Genomic DNA, 24,573 nt, shown 5'->3' on the forward strand with positions numbered 1-24,573 from the left:
TGGCCCTGGTGTAGCTGACCAAAGTGTCTGACGCTCACCGGTCTGCTCTTGACTATGCTGTGGAGGCAGCCGCCTTTCACTGGTGTGACATTTACACACACACGCATGTGCAGTTTGTTGGACAGATGGACTCAGACAGAAACCTCAGACCCGAGGCCCTTCTTGGAGTGACTCCTAGATCTGAACCTGGCTTTGGCTCTGGGGCCGGTGCGGGCCTCAGTTTCTTGCCAGCTCGGCTGATTTTGCAGACTGAATCGCCGGGCCCCAAACCTGCTAGATCAGCTGCTGAAACTGACCCCGTCCCTCATTCCGGACCCAGAAGCCTGCGTCTCCACCTGAGCCAGATCCTGATGTTAGCTCTGCCTTCGTGGCCCCTCCTGGGAGGTGTGGCGTGTGCCCTGAGAAGCAATGCGTGTCCTTGCTCAGCTCCCACCGATTTCACTGGGAGCGCGGGGCGCTCGGGGGCTGGCAGAGATGCTCCCATACTGCTCGATGTCGTCTGGGAGAGCTCTGTTATTGGATCTCAGTGCAAGCAGGAGCGGGCCGGGATCCGAACAGGAGTGGGAAATGTATTATCTAGACCAGGGGTGGGCAAAATATGGCTCTTACACACAGCCCAGTTCCTGCCCATGGGCCACTTCTCTGGTTTATGTTCCACGAGGCGCCTCCAGTTCTTTCTCCCATCCAGATCTGGCTTCTGTTGAAGTGACTGGCCAAATCCCACAGCCAGGGGGTGGGTGCAGCATCGGACCCCGGGTCTTTGCTTGGGTTGTTCCCTGGGGCGCTGTGTGTACCCATCTCTCATTGTAATAACGCTGATTCATAACAATGGAGGCCGGGGTGATGAGTCAGCAGCTGCAGCCAGTGGAGTCTTTCCCATGTTTATAACAAGGAAGCAAATCAGTTAACGTACGCAGGACAGGGAAGAGAAACTACCCAGCCTGGGGTTCACCCAGGCCCTATGATCCTTTCCAAAGGCACCTTCCCCTCGCCCCCCCAACTCCTAAACCCTTTGAGCGCTGGGGTCTGGATAGTGCCCATGCCCAGATCATCCATGTAGGGCATAACACCCCCCTCCCTGCCCAACCTGGAGTCTCCTGGATTGTGCTACATGCTTGGCGTGCGGGATTTGTAATGATCCATTCGGCGCCAACAAGCTGAGGTGGGCTCCATGTGTGATTAGAAGTGGGTTCCTTCTGTGTTCCTCGGCGGGCGGGCTGGCTTGGGGGCACCGGGGGCTGTGTTATCTGGGCAGGAGAAGCCCAGAGTGGCATTTGCTGCCCTATATGGAAGCACGAGCCCGCCTCATTTATTTATAGATCGCCTCCAGCTGCGAGCTTGAGCATTCTTGAGCGTGTGGGCTGCTGTGGTACTCCCCGCCATGGCAAGTCTCCGATCCCTGGGGGCCTGCTGGACGCTTGGCATTGTCCACCTCCCTTATCCGTTCGCCTGATGAGTGCCGCCAGCCCCTGCTGTCATGGGAGTGCCTCCGAGCGAGGGGAGCGGTGCCAGCGTGTGGCTGGGATCAGTAGAGGCGTCAGGGCTGAGAGCCTGGAGTGCTTCCCAAAGCGCCTGCTGGCTACGAACGGGGATGTGCTCCAGTGACTGATAGACAGGGATGGACCCCAGGGGCTGCGCTGGCCAATGCAGAGCACGGCTGCCCGCTCCCCCACCTGCCCTGCACACGGCCCCGAGGACGCAGGGAGCACGCAGCCTTTCAGCGCTAGGCCACTGGGTCAAACCTACCCGCATCCCTCCAGGTCCTGGGGATGGCAAATGGGCGTCAGGGGCGCCCCCTGCCCTTCCCATATTGCCAAGTAGGGAGGAGCTCTGGCAGGTTGAGAACCACGGCTTTAGCTATTGGTACCACGCCCGTCACCTTAGCCTCTGAGCCCCGCCTCCCCCCCAGCGCACGGTGGGAGCTGCTGTCTGACATGGCCCTTGTGGACCATGAGTCTGGTGGGTGTCAGTCCATTGCCTGTTGCCCGGGTGCCTACATCACCCCCGGTCGCCTTCCTTGCTGGCTGCCTCCACAGAGAGGCCCCGCAGGGCTAGCAGAGATCCTCCTTTAGCTCAAGGGGCTGGGCTCTGTGCTTTGGGAGCACAAGGACAGGAGTTCAAGCCCTGGTGTTGCCACAAAGCCCTAGCTGGCCCTGGACTGCTGAGGTGCCTTGCACGAACTGCCTGTGGGGGGGTGAGTTTGGACAGGCTGACCCCAGTCCGAGGTGTCCCTTGCAGCCGGGAGTGGGTGTGGAACGCGAGCAGGGAAAATAAACGACTGGCTCTTCCCGGTGTCAACCCAGCCTGTAACCATAGAAACCTTCCTTCCCCGCTCACCCTGGGTCTCCATGGCGACAGCAAGTGAAATCAGGCTTCCAACAGGCCGATTACATAGCAAGGAGGGGAAGATGGGAAATCTTTATGATATTTCCCCCGCCCCCCAGCCCTTCCTCCCATGGAAAGGGGCTCTGAGGGGTCAGGGGGTGGAGGTCCACGGGAGGCTGTTGCACCAGCCGGGGATTTCCCCACCACTTGGAAACCAGCTGGTCTGTCTCGGGGTGCCTGTCCCAGCTCCCGCTTTGCAAAAGGCCAGGGCACGGCTGGGGATAGCCCCTGTGCACAGATATGCTCTGTCTCGGGTCTCCTCCCTCCCCCTGACCCAAAGCTCAGCAGACGGGGGCAAATGGGCTGGCTTTCTCCTCTGTGGCCTGGAAAGGAAAGGCTCCCGCTGTCCAGCCAGGGAGCTTTCCCTGGGCCGTGTGAGGTCGCCACTGCTCCAGCCGCGTGGGCTCAGGTCCCTCCCCAGCACGGCTCCCTGCCGAGGACGGTGCTTTTGGGGTCCCTGGCTATGGCCTGGCTCGTGGGTCTCTCACAAGGCAGTGGTGACTAGCGGACTGAGCGTGGGACCGGGAGCCAGGAGGTCCTGGTGTCGAATGCCAGCCCCACCCCCAGCTGGGTCCCTGGCCCCTCAACTCCAGCCAGACCCGCCCCAGCAGGGCCCCTGACCCCCAGCTCCTGCCAGCCCCCCCCCCAAGCTGGGTCCCTGGCCCCCAACTTCAGCCAGTCTGCTCCCAGCTGGGCCCTCGGCCCCCAACTCCAGCCAGATCACCCCCAGCTGGGTCCCTGGCCCCCCAGCTCCAGCCAGCCTGCTCCCAGCTGGCCCCCTGGACTCCTAACTTCAGCCAGCCCCCCCTCCAGCCAGGCTCCTGGCCCCCCAACTCCAGCCAGCCCCCCCAGCTTGGCCTCTGTTTGCACTGAAAAAGTTGTTTGCCACCGAGCTCAGCCTACATTAGCACCGAACTGGGCCGCTGCTGCCGGCAGTATGCAGCAGGGGGCACCAGCAAACTCCCTCCCCTGCAGCACCCAGTGGGCGTCCTGAGGGCTTGATTTCAGTGGAAATGGGGCTTTTCCAGTCTCTGATTTTCACCCAGGTCCGTAGGATTGTGCCCACGGAGACAGACAGAGCCATGCCCTCGAGTTGAGTGTAAGGCCTTGCTTTTCCTGGACCATAACAACAGGGACAGTGCCTCTTCCCCCCCTGAGATCTCCCAGTGTTTTACAAAGATGGGCATGCACCACTACACCCGGATTGCAGATGGGGAAACTGAGGCACGGGATGGCGTATTGAGGAAGCGCTGGGGGGTCCCATGAGGCTCTTGGGGGTCGGGGCACAGATGATTTACAAACCTAGTCAGCTGGAAGATAAATAAGGGAGAGACAGGGCCCCCAGCTCTGGGACAGCTGGATTGCAGTCCTGAGCTGGGGGAGGGGGAGTTCTGTGAGATCTTAGACTCCTCACTTGCCTCAGTAACAGCCTGCTGCAGTGAGTTCCACAGATGAACACAGCAAGACAAAGCCCTTTCCATGACTCGGGCTGAATTTAGTCACATGCCCTTTTGTTCCTGTGCAACGGGCTAATCCACAGGCCTTTGCTGTATCTTAATTTCTAATGCACCTGGACAGATCCTCAGCTGCCGTAAATCAGCATAGCTCCAAACTCTGACCTGCCAGCTCGAGCCACGCTCCTCCTATGTGGTTTAGTGGGACAAGTCTGGGGCCAGAAGGCCCCCACTGGACTGCCTCACTGTGTGATCTGGGGTGAGTCAGTTTCCTCAGGGGCCTCGTGTGCAGATATGATGGTGATCCCAGTGATCCCCGTGCCCTGTTCTAGTGCCGCGCCGCCCATTGATTCACACAAGAGCTGTCGCTGCATTGTTCCCTGGCCCCTTCTCAGTGCAGCCAAACCAGCCCTTCCAGCCTTTCCACCCCGGCTGCACACACACCAGGTGGGTTCACTGGGCCGCTCACAATGGGCCCTAGTTGGTGCCCCAGAGGGAACAAACAGAACAGGGCAGTTATTGAGTGGGCCAGCCCGTCGTCCCGGCCCAGCTTCCGGCAGTCGGAGGGAGGGCCAGATGCACCTCTGAGCAGCATCCTCAGTCATCCCCTTGCACTGAAAGCAAGGGGCAGAATCCCAAGACCCTGGGGCTGAACAGGTGGGACTGGGGGTGGAATTGTTGATGCAGAATTTTTATTGCCAGCCACGAGCCAGCTCGAGCCTCCAGGACTGGAAGCGCCTGGCTTTCTGGAGGGCCCCTTGTCGGAGAAGACCAGCATTTGAACCCCCTCCGGGGAAGGGCTGCATCGAAAGCCTTAATAAACAGGAGGCACGTGCTCTCCGCTGTGCACTCTCTAGTGACAGGTGAGCTGGCCAGGAAGAGAAGCAGGTCTGGGCCCTTGACGGTGGCTTTAGGATACAGACAGGTGGCACGAAAGGGTTGGTTTTTCTGCCTCCCGCCTTCTTTCGAAGACAATTGGCGCTGGGAATGACCAGCCACCAGCTCCTTCGAGCAGGGCTTTCATTTGAGAAAGCGCAGGGCCAGCTGCTACGAACGCAGCGGGAGACTCAGTTGCAATGAAAGGGGGCAACTTTACTCTGCTCGTGGACCCACTGCACTTGGCCGGCTGCCTCCTCTGTGTAAGCGCTGGCAGGGAGCACGGAGGATGAGTCTGGTTTACACCGTTATATCTAGCTAAGGATCGAGGCTCCTGACTCCCGTTGGGGCTGGCGGTAGCCTCGGTCATTTCGGCAGTGTAGTGATTGTGCCGACGCTGGAACTGCAGCAAATGGAGCTCTGTTGGCCAGCGCTCACCTGCTTCCCTGGAGTGAGGCTGGCGGGACCCAAAGCTCCAGCCATCATTCTTAGGCTCCCTTACAACCTCTCTCTTAACAGGGCCTCTGCAATGCAGGAGTGGCGCCAAATAGCCCCAGGCGTGGTCGCGTCCATGCCAGACCTGCAGCATCCAGGCCAGTGGTTGGTGCCACTAAGCAGCACAGGCTGTTGGACCCTCCTCTGTGACTCCTAGCTGAAGCAATTAGGCCATTTCTGTTGGTAACGGGCTCTTGTGAGCAGGGTCCCTGAAGAGGGATAGGGCCGGGGCCGGGGCCGTGGGCACAGAGTGGAATTGGATGATGGGGAGCACCATGGAGATGATCGTTAGCACTCCGGTGGAACGCGGTGACTGGAGCCGCGGTGGCTCCCGTTTGCTGGCGTCGTGAAGGTGCAGTGGGCATTGGTGAGGAAGGTTGGCGCCCCCTGCTGTATCTTGGCCTTTCCTTGGCCTGGTGTTCACCTCCCATGCTGTGGTATTTGGGGGGCAAAAGGGTCAGCGGAATGTTTGCTTGTTTTCCTTTGAAAAAGCCCCATTTCCTGGGGGCTTTCAAAAGAAACCCAGGGAGAGATTTCGACTGAGCAGAGGGGTCATTTACAAATGGGACGTTCTGGGCCAAATCTAACCAGCCCAACGGCTCTTTAATTGATCTCTGGGGTGTCAGTTCCCCCTGAGCTCAGCAGGCTGGCCTGAAGCCTTGACCCACAGAGACCCATATAAGCCCGTAGGGATGGGTGGCCAGTCTGGTTTGAATTGCTAGGTAGATTCCTTGTCTGGGCTCACCCCTTCCTGAGCTGTAGTTGTGCTTGCAGCCTTGTGGTCAAACACTCACCAGCGTCTCTTCCCTTCAGCGTTCTTAAACGAGGTCACCCCTTAGCGAGCCAGCCAGGCTGGAGCAGCCCTGCAGCTCCCCGCGTCCCTGAATCACGCCTATCTCCTCCCTGTGGTTTCTCCATCTTCCCTCTTATTGCCTCAGAGCTACCCTCCACCCCCTACTTGCTGCCCGACCCCCCCAAACAAGAGGTCCTGCTACTCCCCCAGTAGCTCCCAGGGTGCTATGGCAGGCTAAGCATGTCTCTTCTGGAACGCAGAGCTGGGGGCACTGGCTGATTGCACTAGCTTTGCACTGGCCTTTCATGGGCTCTCGTTGAATCCACTTTCCAACCCCAGGGTGGGCACATCCCAACGGCCTCATTGCTTGAGGCATTTTGGAGGAAGCCTGGAGGAGCAGACTGCAGGGGACAGCCCTGCACTGACCCCTGATGGATGGACATCACCCACCTCCAAAGCCCCGAGGCTGCCACCGCAACGCCAGTTTGTGCATCACTCCTTGCAGCTTTTGGACCACGATTGTGCATCCGCACCTATACACGCCATGCGTCTGTACCAGTGCATGCTGGGAAAATCTGGGCCGCTGCCTCAGCAGGGGATGTAGTGTGTGACTGACATACAGACAGAGCAATGCACACAGCAGAGAGCTGGAAGACTGGAGGCCCAGCTGGGGCTGGTTATATTGCAAATTACAGTGTGTTGGACTGGTCCCAGAGAGACACCCACGGGGCAGCCTGGCCCAGTGGCAAGCATGGAGCATTGTCAGCAGCTGAGGTTACCATCAGCAACGCTGTGATTGGACACCAAGGATGTTTAGAGCCATCCATGCCACGAACTGGCTCCCAACTCACGGTAGTGGGGGCAGGCGTCTATAGGGGTTCAAAGGGTGAAATGCTCAGACAGAACCTATTAGCTCGTCCTAGTCCAGATGGACAAATCCCTTTCAACTCAGCTGATCTCAAGCACATTGGAAATGTTTCCAATCCAGGTCCCACAGGAGCCCAGGGTCCCCGCAAACTCTCCCATGGCACTGCAGCCTGGTACACCAGGCTCCTCCTATGGCACCACCAGCTCACCAGGGATGGCAGGCGGTTCGTGCTGCAGGCTGGCAGTGGGATATCGGTATGGAGCTCTGCATTCAGCACCGAGGCCCCCGTGCCATTGCACGGGGGTTTATTGTGCTTCGGGCATGCAGGAGTGAACGTGCAGCCCACACTCGGCGCTGATCCAACCCAGGGAGCAGCGCCAAAGCCAACGCTCCAGCAACGAAAGGATTCTGGAGCTGAACGCAGGGGAGGGGGGGATAGAGATGTGCTGCCGTGCAGTCAGCTGGAGTGACAGCCCCGGGCAGTGACGCTCAGCAGCCCACGGACCCCAGGAAGCGCGCTAGGTTATATAAGCCCTTACAAAGAGAGGGCGGCTGGTTTGGGATTTCTTTGGAGCATGAGGATTCAGAAGAGCCCATCCCTAAGGACATGTTCTGCAGCAGCTGTGATGGGGAGATGGGAGAAATCACCCCCTGGCTGCTGCTCCCTACCTCCTACACTAACGTGTAACCCCCTTTTTTCCACAATCACACACAACTCCACTGGCTTCTTTGCAGATCCAGCTCAGATTTACTGTTACACATATCCCTGAAGGCACCTGGGATCTGGCCAGGCCACTGGGGGGCCACAGCTCTGTCAGGTGGAAAGTGCCAGGGGATCTTGAATGCCCACCCGAGCTTGGTTTTGCACTTAATCCACAAGAGAGAACCTGCCTCTGGAGTCGACTCAGAGGGATGACTGCTACGGGTGCTGGACCACTACCGGAAACAGGGAAGGATCCTCCTTAGAGGTCTGATCTCCCACTAGTAACGCGCCCAGACCCTGCTCAGTGCATGAGATCTGCCAGCCCAAGATACACATTGCTGCAGGTGAATCGAAGCCGCACTGATTCTTCCGAGGCACACTGGTTCAGTGAAAGCTCCTGCTCGCTGAGAAGAGCACCTCCCTCCCCTGTGGTGGACTGGGTCAGGCCATGCTGATGCCCCCAGTGCAGATGGCTCCTATCCCCTCCGCCATGCTCGCAAACACATGGTTGCTGCCTAGGGCCAGCAGCCTGTGGTAGGCAGAGACCTTGGCACAGCTGTGTTAAGACGACCCAAGTCAGCCTGATACCACGGTCTTGGCTGAAAAGAGCTGCCCGTGAGGGAAAGTACCACCTGGAAGCCCGCCCTGCACAGTTCATGATCTCCAGGGCCCTCCCCTGCTAGTGAGCAACAGGTGAGCGCTCATTAGGAACCAGAGCAGCTAATGGGCTAGGAATCCTGGGTTCGAATCCTAGCTCCTGCCCTTGACTTGCTGAGTGACCCATGGCAAGTCACGTCACTGCTCTGTGCTGCAGGGGAGATGAGGCGTAGTTAATGTATATAAAGCCAGGAGATCGTAACATGAAAGGTGCTATAGGCCTCCTTGTAATACACTCAATGTCTGGGATAAGCCCCTACCAGCAGCCCAGGAGGTAAATTCACTTCTGCTGAGAGCCTGCGTCGGCGCTCGTGTTCCCCCCCCCTTCCCCCAAAGCCTCCCGAGCTGGAGAGCAGCAAGGGAGAAAGCCCAGCTGTAGAAGGAAGCTACCAGTGGAACTGCTCAGGCCACAAGCAGCTTCTGCTTCCATTTTACAGGGTCACCCAGACAGCGCTGAGAGGGCAGATGGTTCTGGGCAGCCTCCTCCAGTGAGCGGAACAGAAATAAACAAGCCTCCAGTCAGAAGGGAAAGAGAGGAGCTCTTCAATGGCTGCATGCCCATGCCCCTCCCCCTGGCCTCTGATCCAAGAAGTGGTGCTGCTCCCACCAACCCCACTCACCTTCTGCCAGGGACAAGCACCCACACCAGCCTCTTGCCTTCGCTGGGAGCTCGCATGGCGCCAGGCCCCTCCTGCAAGCTCATTAAACAGCTCTTCCAGGTCCCATTGTGCTCTCCTGGTGCGCAAGGACTGGAAAGCGACCCTCATGCATCCCCTTCACGAGCACACTGCACGTATGGGGAGCAGCCCGAGGTAGCCGGGCATGCAGGCTGTGACGCACCCCCCCCCCACTGGTGAACATGCAGTGGGGCAGCAGTGCCCTGTGCAAACTGGCCTGTACAAGAGGGAATTTATTCCAATACATATTTATATACACAACGCTACCCCCACCTCTGCCTTCCTCCTCCCCACCCCTGGGGAGCACAACACCCGTTCACAGCAGCAGCACTCCGGTCGCCTGAGGCAATCCTCTCTCTCTCATGCCGGATGCGAACACTAGAATCCATCGTTCGACAGGTGCAGGGGTCACTTAGCCATCACTGCCCCTACGGCTTTGTTCATTTTGTCCTTGAGGTAGGCTGCCTTCTGCCACTCCGATTTCAGCTCCAGAAACTCATAGTAGGGAACCTGCAGCGGAAGAGGGCAGGGAGCGGAGTCAGGACTTACGCTGGGGCAACCGTGCTGATCTCTCTCGGGGCCGGGCAGTGCTGGGAAGCCAGCTTGCTTGGCCCTGGTGGAGAGTGGCAGGACTGATCGGCAATCAGCCAGGTGATATTGACCAGCCCCAGAAAGGGAGGTGGTCCCTGCAGTGGGGTGTCTAAGGGGTCCCAGCCCCAAGCCTGCCAGAGAATCCTCCAGACACTGCCAGGGATGCAGAGTGGCCCTAGGGACAACTCTTCCATCATACCCAAACCCGCTGGCCTGTGACTGCCTGGCTCTCCTCCGGGAGTGTGGTGTTAGCACAGAGCACTAGGGGGAGCTACAGGAGACAGGCTCAGCTTGAAAACCAGATTCCCCCTCCCTAGCTGCCTCAAGAGCAAAGATACAGCCCTTGGGAGTCTCAGCGTGAGACTCCAGCAGGACCTAACCTGCCTTGAGAGGCAGTTACAATCAGCCAGTGTCTCCAGCCCACTCCAGGGAGGGAGAGCTCTCTGGCCACCTCACTGTCTGGCGCTGCAAAATGCCCGATGGGAACCAGCTTCTGTGTGGCTGGCCTGGGCTAACGGCGGACAGTATCTAGAGCGTCAGCACCCCGCAGCTCTGCAAAATCTCCTATCCCAACAGCGGTCACATAACTAGACAGTGCACCAAGGACTGGTGACCCCACATCTGACCCCTCCTGTGAGTGGCAGCCGCACCAGCTAAACTCACTCACCGTGGCTGCAACACACTTCAGCACATGCTTTTAAAAATGCTTAGAAATAAAAATAAGGGTAATGCTGGACGGAGACACTAGAACCCAGGTGCATATGTATAGAACGTACTGCACTGGTAGCCTCTGTCCAGCCTCTCTGCTCTGCACCAACCATCTGGGAGAGTAGTCTGCAGTCAGTCCTTGGCCCTTCTGCCAAGACTGCCACAGAGGAAGCTGTTGTCACGGGTAGTTTCTACAATGCGGACGTGGGTTTGGTAGGAAAGGGGCTCAGCCACCCCACCTCCTTTCATGCAGGCCACCAGACAGCCGTAACAGCTGCCGCGTGAGGCAGTCCCACACGGTTCTGGCAGCTGAAGGAACATTTCCTTATTTCAAAGCAAGATCAATACTATCTCCCAGCCCGCACGGGGTGGCTGTAGCATATTTTTATCCCCAGCACCCAGTGGTAGAGATGTGGGGCCCATGAACTACAGATGTTGCTGTGGCAGCCGACCAGGGCAGTACCCACCAGGGCAGAGGTGAGCACTGAATTGGACAGGGCTGCAGGGCAAATGCCCTAATTGAAAGTGACATTTCCTGGCTACCCCGTGTAGGTACTGTTACCGTATCACTGTCACATGGGAGCATCGCCTACTGCTGGTGGGGACCCGGCCAAAACGGTGCAAGAGAAGCTTAGGAAGTGTGCAGCGCGAGCAGGCAGTTCATTGGCAGCGCCACCAATGTTGCTGGCAGCCGGCCGCCGGCTATTATTAATGGAGTAGTTTGGTAGCAGGGCCTCTGGGGCTGCCAGCCTCTGCCAAATCAGACACGCTGGAGCCTTTCATATACCTCTCCACACCAGGTGGGGGCAGCGTCTTACACTGACATTTGAAGGTTGTGTCTGTTGAAGGCTCTGAAGTCGTTTGTATAAACGGTAACTTGCAGGTGGCCTTTATAAATCTTCAGCGCTTTAGAGGCACAAAGTGCTACAACCAAATGCCAACTATTATTAAATGGATAGGCAAACGGTAATAGGGAATCACTGCAGCCACTTCTGGGGTGGAGCACAGCAACACTACAAAGCTAGTAGCGATGAATACAATACCCCACCCAAATTAACATCAGAGAGGCAACTATCTAAAGCGGAGGAGCTAAGATGCTGACTCTCCGGGAAGAATCGGGAGCTATAACGAGCACAGGATTAGGAACTGCTTAATTTTTTTATTGGAGAGACAGCATTTCAAATGTTGCATGGTCTATTTCGTCTCTTCACCCACCCACTTTATTATCCCTTCCCCACTACCAGGGCGAGAGGCAGACAAAACACGGATTTAGAAATGAGGAAAGAAGAGATGCTTGGCAAAGAGGGCTATTGAAGCTTGCAGCCCCGCGGAGAGGGTGGCACGTGTAGCCAATGGCCAGGTGGGGGGAGACATACTGTGCAGAACGTAAGTCACTGGTCTATAGATCTATCAAGGAAACCGGGGCCCCAAGGCAGCACAGCTGGAGTCAGGGGGAATTTTGTCACTAGCTTCAGCTCAGGTCCTGCCTCAGGCTGTTGCTATTGGCCACAAACTGGAATGGAAGCTGACTCTGCACTGGCTTGCTCTGGGATATGGTCTATTGTACCGGCTTTAGTAGCAAGGGAAGGTGGCTGGCGGGCCCAGGGAGGCGGCGGTTACTAACAAGCCTCAGAGTGCCGGCTTCCGCAGCGCCTACTGCTTTCCTGAGGGTGGGCTGCGGATTGTGGGCCATGGAGCAGCAGTGGGGAAAGGCACTGGGCTGGGACTCCAGTTCCCGGTTGTGCCACAGACTTTTCCAGAGCCCTGGGCAAGTCCCTTAGTCCACGTGCCTCAGCTGCCCACCGGGGTGAGACTCCCTGGCCTGGGTTCTGCAGCAGCTCAGACTCAGTGATCAGTATGGTCCCTTCTGGCCTTAAATCGCTGTCTCTGTAAGCTTTGCTGCCCCCCCCCTCCCCCGGTGGCAGGGAGAATAAACACTGACTGAGGAGCACCGGCACACCCGAGTGCTGGGGCCAGACAGGTACCTAGGTAGAAAGATAGTGAAAAAACAGAATCCTATCGTCTCTGCCTTTGGATCAGCGCTTTCACCTCCAGCTGCACTGGCAGCGTGGGGACGAGAGCCGTCCCTGGGAAAGGGATCTAGTCATTTACACCGGGAGAAAACATTACAGCTTGGTTGGATTCTCCCTCTAGGTATAGCTCGGGGGAGCCAGAAGCCGCAAGGAGCTGGAAAGGCCTCCAAGGACCCACAGCGACAGTGCGCGGGCAGGAGGCTGAGAACAGAACAGGCTGTGGAGAAACAGCAGGAGTTCCGTTGTGCTCCTCAGACACTTGGTGTAAGTGTCGCACCGAATGCAGGTGTTGCTGCAGTGCCTAGAAAACTGGGGAGCTTTGACAAACGGGGAGGGAAGGGGAGCGGCAGGAATGAGTCTGCAGAGAAAGCGGGAACAGGCTAATGTCTGGTTCACAGACACAGTAATACCTTGTATTCAGATAGCACTGGAGGATGGTAAACGCCTTGCTAAGTCACACAACAGCCCCACTGTGCAGAGGTGTTGATTCCTGGGGGGTTATCAGCCACCATTTGGATAAGAGGCAGATGCAGCGTCCGGGATTAGGCCATGGCTGACAGCAGCACGGTATGTCTGCACTCGGGTTTGCACTAGTAGTGCAGCTGCACTGGAGACTGAAAACGCACCTGGAAACAAGGCCCAAAGCGGAGAGAGCCAGTGACTTGCCCAACAGCACCAAGGGAGAGAAGGTCAGCGCCAGGGTTAGGCCTGTGGCGTTCCTGGCTCCCAGACAAGGCTGATCAAGGGCCAGCTACTTTGATGGGCTCTCAGGTAAGTGTGGTTTATAGACTAGATGTTCTAGCCAGGGACCAGGACCCCAGTTCTAAGGCCTCTGCTGGCACCTCCGCTGTGCCCAATCAATAAACAAATCACCTAACAGCTTCCTCACGCCCAGGCCCACGGCTGATGCCCAGCAACCCGTCGGCCAGAGTTAAAAAGGCAACACCCCAGCCTTCAGCCTCATTCGAACACGGCATGCAACGGCGCCCCTCTGCTTCCAACCTCTTTGCTGGGAAGTTTACACCTGTCCTCTCCAGAGAGGGGTGCTGCCGGCCACCATCCTTCAGTACAAGCCACAGGAGGCTAAATCATGAATGGCTGGTCCGCAGGCAGATGGATCAATGGGCATGAAGAGGCAGGGCTGACATTTCACTTCACTGTCGTCCCCGCCACTCTCCCATCTTGGGGTCTAGAACAATGGGTGGCCCCGAGAGGACTGTTTGCTGATCCCAGGGGGCTGGAGCCCAGGTGACCTACAGACCAGATCTCTGGGCCCACAGGGGCAAAGACAGCACTGGGTGCCCCACTCATCCCTCTGGTTGCCTTGACAGGCTATGTTTAAGGCTGTATGCTCAGACGTACGCTCTCGCTACACTGAAATTAATGGAGTCCCAGCTGCTGGGGCCAGAGGCAGCCTCACCGTTGATTATGGCTATGAAAGTGTCTTCAAACCAACAGCAGCTGCAGAACACGCAGCACCAGAGACACACGGCGGATCTCACGTAAGCACCTCCGCAGCAGAGTCTTCTAGTCAAAGTGTGGGACCCTTTAACAACCTGCCCCCAAGCTGAGCCAAAGCACCTCCTTGAACCTGCTCATAACAGGGGGACCCCAACATCCACTACCACTTGGACATGTGTGTGCGTGAGAGTGTGTGTGAGAGAGAGAGAGAGACGGGGTAACTTTCAAGTGACGGTGATTTTTGTGTGACCAACTGGAAACCCCCTGCAGGGACTTCACTCTTCAAGGGTGGGTGCTCAGGACTTCCTGGGAAAAGGCCCCTTTAAGGCCCCTTAAATTGGACATTTGATAAAAACTGGCCAAGGCAAAGCGTTCGACGGAGCTAGGTAAGGTCACATCTCCCCAGAGGTGCAGCATAGACAAACAGCAGGGCTGCTCCCCTTTGGATGTCGGCCCCCTACTGCTGATCTGGGGACCACTTTAATATCAGTTACAGAAAGAGACCCACTAGGCCATATAGCCCCTTCCTTAGTCACCACGTGCAGGATGACTCCCTACTGCCCAGTCACTGGGCTCTGGCTACTCCAGTTTGCAGCTCCTCTCCGTTTGCCTGGGAAAACTAGTCCCCAGATCTCCCTGGCAGGAAGTTCTGGCCTTCATCTCATCTCTCTGCATTAGACTGACCTCCTCTCCTGCACCACCCTAAATAATCCCACCCCTTTGTGCTGATTCTATCAACCTTTGGCCCCGTAGCCAGCTCTGAGGCCAGGTCTTTTCTGTATCCAGCTCCTAGTCCCCCTTCAGATCAGTCCCTCAGGCCCAGTGATGGTTTCGGCTGCTGTCTTTCAGGTAAGTTGTGCAATGAATTTGGATCACTGAGCGAGGCCACATTCCTCCCAAGGGGAGAGGGAGACTGGAAGGGCTCCCGGCCATGTTTATTGGGCTCCCGTACACCACTAAGGTGCATGGTGTGCTGTCTGACAGCTGTCGGGGAATGGAGGTCAAGCCCCCGTTCACTCTGGTATTGGGAGCAGGGGGAGAAGGCATCGGCCCTCGCTGGCTACTCACATCCACGATCAAGAACCCGGCGGCTTGCACGTGTCGTCGGGCCATGGCGAAGCGGCCCAGCAGCTCCTTGCTTCTGCTGCTGAAGTTTGGGAACTCCCACCCCAGGAAAGCGATCCTGTGAGAGACACACACAGAGGGAACGGAGTTGACTGACTCAGGAGCAGGCTCAAATAAGAGCCTAAGAAAGACCGTACCGGGTCAGACCAAAGGTCCATTCAGTCCAGTATCCTGTCTACCGACAGTGGCCAATGCCAGGTGCCCCAGAGGGAGTGGACCAATAGGCAATGATCAAGTGATCTCTCTCCTGCCATCCATCTCCACCCTCTGACAAACAGAGGCTAGGGACACCATTCCTTACCCATCCTGGCTAATAGCCATTAATGGACTTAACCTCCATGAATTTACCCAGTTCTCTTTTAAACTCTGTTATAGTCCTAGCCTTCACAACCTCCTCAGGTAAGGAGTTCCACAAGTTGCCTGTGCGCTGCGTGAAGAACTTCCTTGTATTTGTTTTAAACCTGCTGCCTATTAATTTCATTTGGTGACCCCTAGTTCTTGTATTATGGGAATAAGTAAATAACTTTTCCTTATCCACTTTCTTCACATCACTCATGATTTTATATACCTCTATCATATCCCCCCCTTAGTCTCCTCTTTTCCAAGCTGAAGAGTCCTAGTCTCTTTAATCTCTCCTCATATGGGACCCGTTCCAAACTCTTAATCATTTTAGTTGCCCTTTTCTGAACCTTTTCTAGTGCCAGTATATCTTTTTTGAGATGAGGAGACCACATCTGTATGCAGTATTCGAGATGAGGGCGTACCATCGATTTATATAAGGGCAATAATATATTCTCAGTCTTATTCTCTATCCCCTTTTTAATGATTCCTAACATCCTGTTTGCTTTTTTGACCGCCTCTGCACACTGCGTGGACATTCTCAGAGAACTATCCACAATGACTCCAAGATCTTTTTCCTGACTTGTTGTAGCTAAATTAGCCCCCATCATATTGTATGTATAGTTGGGGTTATTTTTTCCGATGTGCATTACTTTACATTTATCCACATTAAATTTCATTTGCCATTTTGTTGCCCAATCACTTAGTTTTGTGAGATCTTTTTGAAGTTCTTCACAGTCTGCTTTGGACTTAACTATCTTGAGCAGTTTAGTATCATCTGCAAACTTTGCCACCTCACTGTTTACCCCTTTCTCCAGATCATTTATGAATAAATTGAATAGGATCAGTCCGAGGACTGACCCTTGGGGAACACCACTAGTTACCCCTCTCCATTATGAGAATTTACCATTAATTCCTACCCTTTGTTCCCTGCCTTTTAACCAGTTCTCAATCCATGAAAGGACCTTCCCTTTTATCCCATGGCAGCTTAATTTACATAAGAGGCTTTGGTGAGGGACCTTGTCAAGGCTTTCTGGAAATCTAAGTACACTATGTCCACTGGATCCCCCTTGTCCACATGTTTGTTGACCCCTTCAAAGAACTCTAATAGATTAGTAAGACACGATTTCCCTTTACAGAAACCATGTTGACTATTGCTCAACAGTTTATGTTTTTCTATGTGTCGGACAATTTTATTCTTAACTATTGTTTTGACTAATTTGCCCGGTACAGACGTTAGACTTACCGGTCTGTAATTGCCAGGATCACCTCTAGAGCCCTTTTAAAATACTGGTGTTACATTAGCTAACTTCCAGTCATTGGGTACAGAAGCCGATTTAAAGGACAGGTTACAAACCTTAGTTAACAGTTCCGCAACTTCACATTTGAGTTCTTTCAGAACTCTTGGGTGAATGCCATCTGGTCCCGGTGACTTGTTAATGTTAAGTTTATCAATGAATTCCAAAACCTCCTCTCGTGACACTTCAATCCGTGACAGTTCCTCAGATTTGTCACCTACGAAAGCCAGCTCAGGTTTGGGAATCTCCCTAACATCCTCAGCCGTGAAGACTGAAGCAAAGAATCCATTTAGTTTCTCTGCAATGACTTTATCGTCTTTAAGTGCTCCTTTTGTATCTCTATCATCAAGGGGCCCCACTGGTTGTTTAGCAGGCTTCCTGCTTTTGATGTACTTAAAAAACATTTTACCACCACCTTTGGAGTTTTTGGCTAGCCGTTCTTCAAACTCTTTGGCTTTTCTTATTACATTCTTGCACTTAATTTGGCAGCGTTTATGCTCCTTTCTATTTGCCTCACTAGGATTTGACTTCCACTTTTTAAAGGAAGTCTTTTTATCTCTCACTGCTTCTTTTACATGGTTGTTAAGCACGGTGACTCTTTTTTAGTTCTTTTACCGTGTTTCTTAATTTGGGGTATACATTGAAGTTGGGCCTCTATTATGGTGTCTTTAAAAAGCACCCATGCAGCTTGCAGGGATTTCACTTTAGTCACTGTACCTTTTAACTTCTGTTTAACTAACCCCCTCATTTTTGCCTAGTTCCCCCTTTTGAAATTAAATGCCACAGTGTTGGGCTGTTGAGATGGTCTTCCCACCACAGGGATGTTGAATGCTATTGTATTATGGTCACTATTTCCAAGCGGTCCTGCTATAGTTACCTCTTGGACCAGCTCCTGCGCTCCACTCAGGACTAAATCTAGAGTTGCCTCTCCCCTTGTGGGTTCCCGTACCAGCTGCTCCATGAAGCAGTTATTTAAAGTATCAAGAAATTTTATCTCTGCATTTTGTCCTGAAGTGAAATGTTCCCAGTCAATATGGGGATAATTGAAATCCCCTACTATTATTGAGTTCTTAATTTTGATAGCCTCTCTAATTTCCCTTAGCATTTCATCATCACTATCACCGTCCTGGTCAGGTGGTCGATAATAGATCCCTAATGTTATATTCTTATTAGAGCATGAAATTTCTATCCATAGAGATTCTATGGAACATGCGGATTTGCTTAAGATTTTTACTTCATTTGATTGTACATTTTCTTTCACATATAGTGCCACTCCCCCTCCTGCACGACCTGTTCTGTCCTTCCGATATATTTTGTACCCCGGAATGATTGTGTCCCATTGATTGCTCTCAGTCCACCAGGTTTCTGTGATGCCTATTATAGCAATATCCTCCTTTATCACAAGGCACTCTAGTTCACCCATCTTATTATTTAGACTTCTAGCATTTGTGTACAAGCACTTTAAAAACTTGTCCCTGTTCATTTGTCTGCCCTTTTCTGATGTATCAGATTCTTTTTTATGTGAATGTTTATCATCTGATCTGGCAATCCGATGATAAACATCTCTCAATCTAGAGCGCTGGGTACCCTGATCGCTCTCGCTCTAGAGCGCTGGGTACCCTGATCGCTCTCGCTCTAGAGCGCTGGGTACCCTGATCGCTCTCGCTCTAGAGCGCTGGGTACCCTGATCGCTCTCGCTCTAGAGCGCTGGGTACCCTGGGCTCAGCAGGCAGGACACTTTGCTGGCTCTGAGCGGCTGCCAAAGCTCCAAAGGAACAAGCAACGCCAAGAGGAGCCGCTCTGCCCAGGTGCGATTGCTGACTGCTCTGGATCAGACCTCTGGCCCACCGACCGGCGTCCATTATCCTGCGTGCAGCCGTCACCAAAACCTAACGCTTCAGAGGACAGTAACAGGAGCACCACAGTTGTTCAGGGCTGCATGTTTGGGGTCAGGAGCAGCAATGCCAGGGGTCAGGGTCGGAGAGATTAGTTCAGGTCCTGAGGCAGGAGATCAGAGGGCCCTTGTCTGAGCATTTATAGCCACAAGCACTATGCCCAGGAGATGACTGGGCCCTGTGATTTGTTTGATGTGAGAGTGAATATGAATGCTGGGGAAAGGTGCTAAAATAATTTAACCACAGAGTAAGTCCAGCAACAATGCAAGAGGGCAGTTTAGTCTGATGAGGGGCCAGTTACAGTGGCAGATTGACGTGGACATGGCTCCTCCTGGCACTAGATCCAGATCGAGCCAGCCACTACTGACTGGAGTAGTGCTTCGTAAGTTCGTCTCAGCATCCATGCTGTGGCCGAGCCCTGGGGCGCTAAACCTTGAAGGTCCAAGCAGGTTAATAAGGAGAAAGAAAGGGGCCTTGCTGGCTAGGGAGCCTGCGCTGCCCGATTAGCATCAGAACCTTCTCATACGGCCCCCGCCCTCTACACCCCCACCCTCCCACTTCCCTAACAAGGGAGGCTAGTGGTTCTGCTCACAGCTGCTTGGGCTGAGTGTGGACATGACCAGGGGGAACACTCATTCCAGCCTGAGCCGGGGAAAGGGCTATGGGTCCCCCCAGGATCCCCAGCTGAACTTCTTTCCCAGTGGCTGGGTAAGGGAACTTTCAGATGAAGATGCTGTTTATCCCGATTGGCTTGTATCCTGTGTCTCTGTGGGGACTTCTAGGGAGGAGGGAGAGGTAGGGAGGGTACTCAGAGGAGCCAGGCAGCTTGAGGAAGGCACCTTCTGCACCAGCAGCTCTGATGTTCCCAGACTCTGCTCACAGCGCCCATCTCCCTTTGCCCGAGTTTCAGTGGTCACGATGCAGTCATTGCTGGCAGTGGCTCTGTGCCATAAGCTCCCAGGGAGTTAATGCACCTGTTTTGCTTTCACTGCTGCAAACGCAGAAACATCTCACCTCATCCTGAGCCCGCGCACACAGCAGCCTCCCCCCCCCCCCTCACTCCCACCGGGCTGGGGTGGATTCAGACCCCTTCATCCTGGCCTACATGGTAGCAACCAGGCCTGATCTCTGGCACTCACCTCATGGTGTTGTGGGGCGGGGGTTTTGTCCCTTCTGACTGGAGCAGGTGGGGGGAAGCGAAGTCCTTTATGGGGAGAGGCTGATTGTCGCTGTTCAGCATCATCTCAGCGTCTACACAGGAGAGAGGGGAAACCACAGGGACTCCTGAGTCCTGTCTGGCTCCTGATTAGCATCCGTCGTCCTATTGGGCCACATCCCCAGGGAGATCTGACGATGTACAGAGCCTTGCCTAGGCCCATCGTCTCACCAGTGAGAGGGTGACACTAACTAGCCAGCAGAGCCCATCACCGAACACCTGCCCTGCTACCAACCTACCCTGGACAGACCTGCATTTTGGCTTTGATTTGCTAGCCAATGGCAGTGGGTCCAGCAGGGCCATTCCACTGTGTCTTATGCTCTGTGTGGATGGCAGGGAGCTGCAGCCACACCCAGCAGCCTCTCTCCTAGCTCATGGCAGGTGTTTGTAGCATGTTTTTATCCCCAGGGTCCAATGAGCAGGACATGGGGCCCATGAACTACAGGTGTTGCTGTGGCAGCCGGCTGGGCCAGTACCCACCATGGAGAAGACAAGTACTGAATTTGACATGGCTGCAGGGGGAGGGGGAAGCTGCAGAGTTCTTGGGTGGACCTGACAGCTGCTGTTCACACAGCGGTACGGGAGGATGGGGCGTTTCCTCCCCGAGGTAGGGACTGGTCTGGCCGAGCCAGAGGGGAGACAATTTTCCATGTGCCTTGTCGCTTCCCCGAGACAGTCAGGCATGTGGCTGAGACACAGTGTGTTCCACCAGTGATCTCGAGCCATGGAGCTGGGGAGCACGGCAGGACAGAGCCTGTCGCCCCTGTAGGCAGGGGGTAGAAAGGTCACGTGCACTGAGGGCCTCCTCTTAGTACCCATCACCAAGCCAAAACCACCTGGCACCATTAGCTGTCTCTGCTCAGGATTGGAATAGCAGAGGATGCTGGGGGTCAGGAGGAAGGCGCACTTGCAGGTCATGGATCAGTGGGTTAACGGTGGGGCGAGGGAGAGGGGGGCTGCATCAGGACTGCCACGCAGTAGGTGAATGTCAGGAGAGAGGAGTTACACGCCATGTGCCCTCTGGACAACGCAGCGGCTGCCCAGTTCATTAGCACTGAAGTCACCGCAGCCTTGGGCTCGGGTCCCAAGAACACACTCACCGAGCTGCCAGCCATAAATGGTGTGTACATTGAACCGCCTGTTAACCTCGGATTTGGCCACCTTGTTCAGCACCTCCTGCAGGCTGCTCTGTAGTGGAGTGGCCTTCCTGTCCTCTGGCGGCTCCGGGGCACTCAGGGCCTCTGGCGGAAGGAAGGGCCCCTCATAGCCCGGGGACTCCAGCCTGGCGGCAGCGTTGATATGCATCAGTTTGAGCCTGTAGTTCTGTCCTCTGGGCGTCTGGTCGTCTGAAGGGTAAGAAGGGCAGCAATGGAGACCCGGCCCAGGGGAGGGGCCTGGACCGAGGGCTCAGCCACTCAGATCTCCTAAAAGTTCAACTCGGTCCACTTCATAGCAGGAGTCAGGGCTGGTGGGCTCTAGCCCCACATCTGCCACTCGGAACCCGATCCTGCAGGGCCCACAGTGACAAATGGGATTATACGCTGGGGCTTGCCTGCAACAGGAGGGACTGCACTCAGTGACCCAGCAGGGGCACCTACCCCCATCCCCCGCTGCACCTAGCACCCAATCTCCAGCAACTGGGCAGTTGCAGCTTTGGCAGCACCAAGCCTGTGAGACGGGCTTTGAGGGAGAACCCCCAGTAGCGCGAGGAAGGGACATGCACTCTGCCCGGCACAGGGTCCTTGAGGCGTGTCGGATAAGAGCCCCACGCCAGATGAGATTTGGTGGCACTGGTATGGCACAAGTGTTATCACTGCCACGTGAGTCTCCACGTCAGAAGCTCTGTGCTACAGAGACGTGAACACACAGACCCGAGCATGCCCGGCCATAGTTACTCCAGGAGGGAGCGTGCCCATCTCTAGCAGCAGAGCCAGCACCACACGGGAACCCCCCGTCTCAGGCATCACCCTGCTAGACAGATGCCCCCTGTGGCAGACTCCAGAAGCGGCTGTTCTAAGGAGAGGCCGTTGCCAATCCCCTCTGTGGTGCACTCATGCTGAGAGGGGCTGGGGCCTTTCACACTGCTGAGCCAGCAGAACAAAGCTCATTCCCTCCCCACCAGAGCAGCTTTGCAAACCTCAGAGGCTGGGTGTCTGTAGCACGGTTTTATCCCCAGGGTCCAATGAGCGGGACATGGGGCCCACGAACTACAGGTGTTGCTGTGGTAGCTGGCTGGGCCAGTACCCACCATGGAGAAGACAAGTACTGAATTTGACATGGCTGCAGGGGGAGGGGGAAGCTGTAGAGTTCTTGGGTGGACTGGACAGCTGCTGTTCACATATGTCCTTCCCAGACTTTAGGATTCAGCGGGAATGGGTGGGGGAGTGCAGGACAGAGCAGCAAACTAGCCTTTTAACATTCTAGAGCTGTGCTCAGACTCCAGCGTCCAGGACAAGTCAAAAATCCAAGGCTGGTGGCATCAAACCACTTCTTGGTGAAGAGTTACCCACATCAGGAAATACACAGCACCAGTGTGCCCAGGGCTGGGACAGCAAGGGGGGCACTTACAGTGCATCAGAAGGGCGATGTGGGGCCAGGACTGGAGTAGCCCAGGGCTGTAGATCAGCAGAGATGCCCACGGGCAGATCACTGTGGGGAGGACACACTCAAGCCAGTGCTATTGGCACTTCATTTTCATGAGCATGGGGCACGGGTCACTTGCTGGAGGATTCTCTGCACCTTGAGGTCTTTAAACCACGATTTGAGGACTTCAATAACTTAGGCATAGGTTAGGGGTTTGTTACAGGAGTGGGTGGGTGAGATTCTGTGGCCTGCGTTGTGCAGGAGGTCAGACTACATGATCATAATGGTCCCTTCTGATCTTAAAGTCTATGAGCATCACACTCACTTCCACCCCGCTCCCCATCACACCCACAAACCCAAACGCGAATGCCCAGCAGAGATTAGGAGCTAGTGCTGCTGGGTCAGCCACAGCCCCCATGCCCCACAGCCTGGCTGCTGAATTATTGATGTGCAGAAGCCATCAGCGCTTTGATGTGCTTCCCAAAGCAGTGGAATCCCCAGGACTGTCCTGGGGGTTATAACAGGCAGCAGCGAGGCCAGCTCCCCATATGTGGCCCAGGCTGTGGGGAGGGGAGACTGAGATACCATCCCTCATTCAATCCTTCATCTCTCTGCTGAGACTGTTACAACGGGGCCACCTGGTGGTGGATTTCTGACATGACATCCGTTGGCAATGGAACTGAGACTACATTCATCTCACCCCTCATGGGATGGGCAATGACGGTCACCTGGGCCAGAGGGGAACTGACAACCTGGAGGACAAAAGTGCAATATTCCCATTCCCTTGAGCTCTCAGGATCTCCTATGTCTTAAAAAGCTCCCCCCCCCCCCCCCATCCCAACTGGCAGATGCAGGCACACCCCACGTCCTTGACATCTACATTTACCTAGAAGCTGCCCATAAAACTGTGGGGCCAGCACGCTTTGCAGGTAGGGAGTCTTCGCCTGCTGCAGCACACACAGTGACCACACCAGGTCTGTCAGCAGGTGCGGGTTCAGGCTGCCCAGTTGGTCACCAAGCTTCTCATGGATCTAGGGAAGGAAAGTCACAAGCTGTCAGATGGGTTTCCTGGGCTGGCTCTTCCTAGCTCTGCCAGGAATTCCGAGGCCACTGGACTGATACCTGGGTGGCTTGGCCTGAACACAGCTAATGAGAGACATCGTAGCTAGAGAAACACTTCTCCCAGCAGAGGGGGTATTTGCAGTCAAGGGATTTTTCTCAGTTTGGTTCTTTGGAAATGTGGAAGTGGGTTGCCCAGCAAGACTCTCTCTGAATGGTACATGCTCTCTAGGGTTTGTTATTGTAGGATTGCTACTACAGAGGCAGCACACACCACTCATTGTACGCTTGCTGCTCTCTGAAAGGCCACAAACTCACTACAACCGGATCACTCCGTTTTTCATGGACCAGACAGCACCGAGGGCCGTGGGATGCTTCAAAGCCATATGCGTGAAGGACACGGCCTTCGCCCAGGAATGAACGGGATGAGAAGCCTTGCATGCCCTCCCCGGCCGCAGTGGGGCGCCAAGCGTCATCCTCCTCCTGAGAACACCTGGATCAGTTGTGCTGACAGGATGTCCCTCTGGGTCCGCAGCAAGCAGCCGGGCAGCTCCACCACTGCAGGGCCTCTTACCATTATACTGAGGTTTTGTAGGCAGAGGCTTTCATAGACTCCCAGAAATGAAGGGCTGGGAGGGACCTCAAGAGGTCATTTAGTTCAGCCCTCTGCACTGAGGCAGGACCAAGTAAACTAGCCCACCCCTGACAGGCGTTCATCCAGCCTGTTCTCAAAACCTCTACTGACAGGGATTCCACAACCTCCCCTGGATGTTAGTCCAGAGCTTAACTATCCTCAGAGCGAGAAAGTATCCGCCTTGTTGCAGATTAAGCCCATTTATGTCTTGTCCTGCCTCTGGTGGTCAGCATCCTCTTTACAACAGACCTTAACACATTTTTAATAAGCCAAAGTTGGTAGTTTATGGCTTAATGAACTGCCTCTTTAGAGATGCCGTCTAATTCTGGTGTCCGTGACAACCCTGCAGACGGGGGCCCTCGATCAATGCACACAACAGGCATGGGGCGGCAAGGCAAGCTGTCCCAGGCACTGCCCTGCCACTGCGCCTCCCCCTGGCCCTGAGAGAGACCCCATAAGGATGAGTGGCCCCATGGAGACCAAGCAGAGGCCCCAGAGGCTGGTAAGTGAATATGGAAGGGAGTGGGGGAGCGGAACAGACCAGAGGACAACTCCTGGAACTACAGACCTCAGACCATCTCTGCACTTTGGCTCCAGGGAAGTGGTCGCTTTGGTATGTGACAGCTCAGCAGATGGTACAGAGACAGTTAAGCCTGTGGCCAGAGCAGGCCAAAGGACAGTGGGGGAAACTGAGGCGAAGGTGCTGCAATGCCACATCCAGCC

At 55.1% G+C, this 24,573-nt stretch overlaps 1 protein-coding gene and 3 non-coding genes across 6 annotated transcripts in view; all 4 read right to left on the minus strand.

Moving 5' to 3' along the window:
• Positions 1 to 9,121: 9,121 nt before the first annotated feature.
• Positions 9,122 to 24,573, minus strand: part of TBRG4 (transforming growth factor beta regulator 4) — a 29,241-nt gene continuing 13,789 nt past the window's right edge. For all 3 annotated transcript variants that reach the window (XM_034759742.1, XM_034759741.1, XM_034759743.1), the window contains exons 7-11: positions 23,044 to 23,188; positions 20,675 to 20,920; positions 19,498 to 19,609; positions 14,770 to 14,884; positions 9,122 to 9,418 (exon numbers count right to left, since the gene is read on the minus strand). In XM_034759742.1, the coding sequence (XP_034615633.1) occupies positions 9,317 to 9,418; positions 14,770 to 14,884; positions 19,498 to 19,609; positions 20,675 to 20,920; positions 23,044 to 23,188 (720 nt within the window). In that variant the 3' untranslated portion in view covers positions 9,122 to 9,316. The remainder of the gene's footprint in view (positions 9,419 to 14,769; positions 14,885 to 19,497; positions 19,610 to 20,674; positions 20,921 to 23,043; positions 23,189 to 24,573) is intronic.
• On the minus strand, positions 10,574 to 10,711 carry LOC117873965. The gene has a single exon (XR_004644839.1). It is a non-coding gene; the product is annotated as a small nucleolar RNA SNORA5 (small nucleolar RNA).
• LOC117873963 lies at positions 19,954 to 20,091 on the minus strand. The gene has a single exon (XR_004644837.1). It is a non-coding gene; the product is annotated as a small nucleolar RNA SNORA5 (small nucleolar RNA).
• Positions 21,722 to 21,859, minus strand: LOC117873964. The gene has a single exon (XR_004644838.1). It is a non-coding gene; the product is annotated as a small nucleolar RNA SNORA5 (small nucleolar RNA).

The sequence above is a fragment of the Trachemys scripta genome, chromosome 2 (genome assembly GCF_013100865.1).
Source record: "Trachemys scripta elegans isolate TJP31775 chromosome 2, CAS_Tse_1.0, whole genome shotgun sequence".
Taxonomy (NCBI): Eukaryota; Metazoa; Chordata; order Testudines; family Emydidae; genus Trachemys; species Trachemys scripta.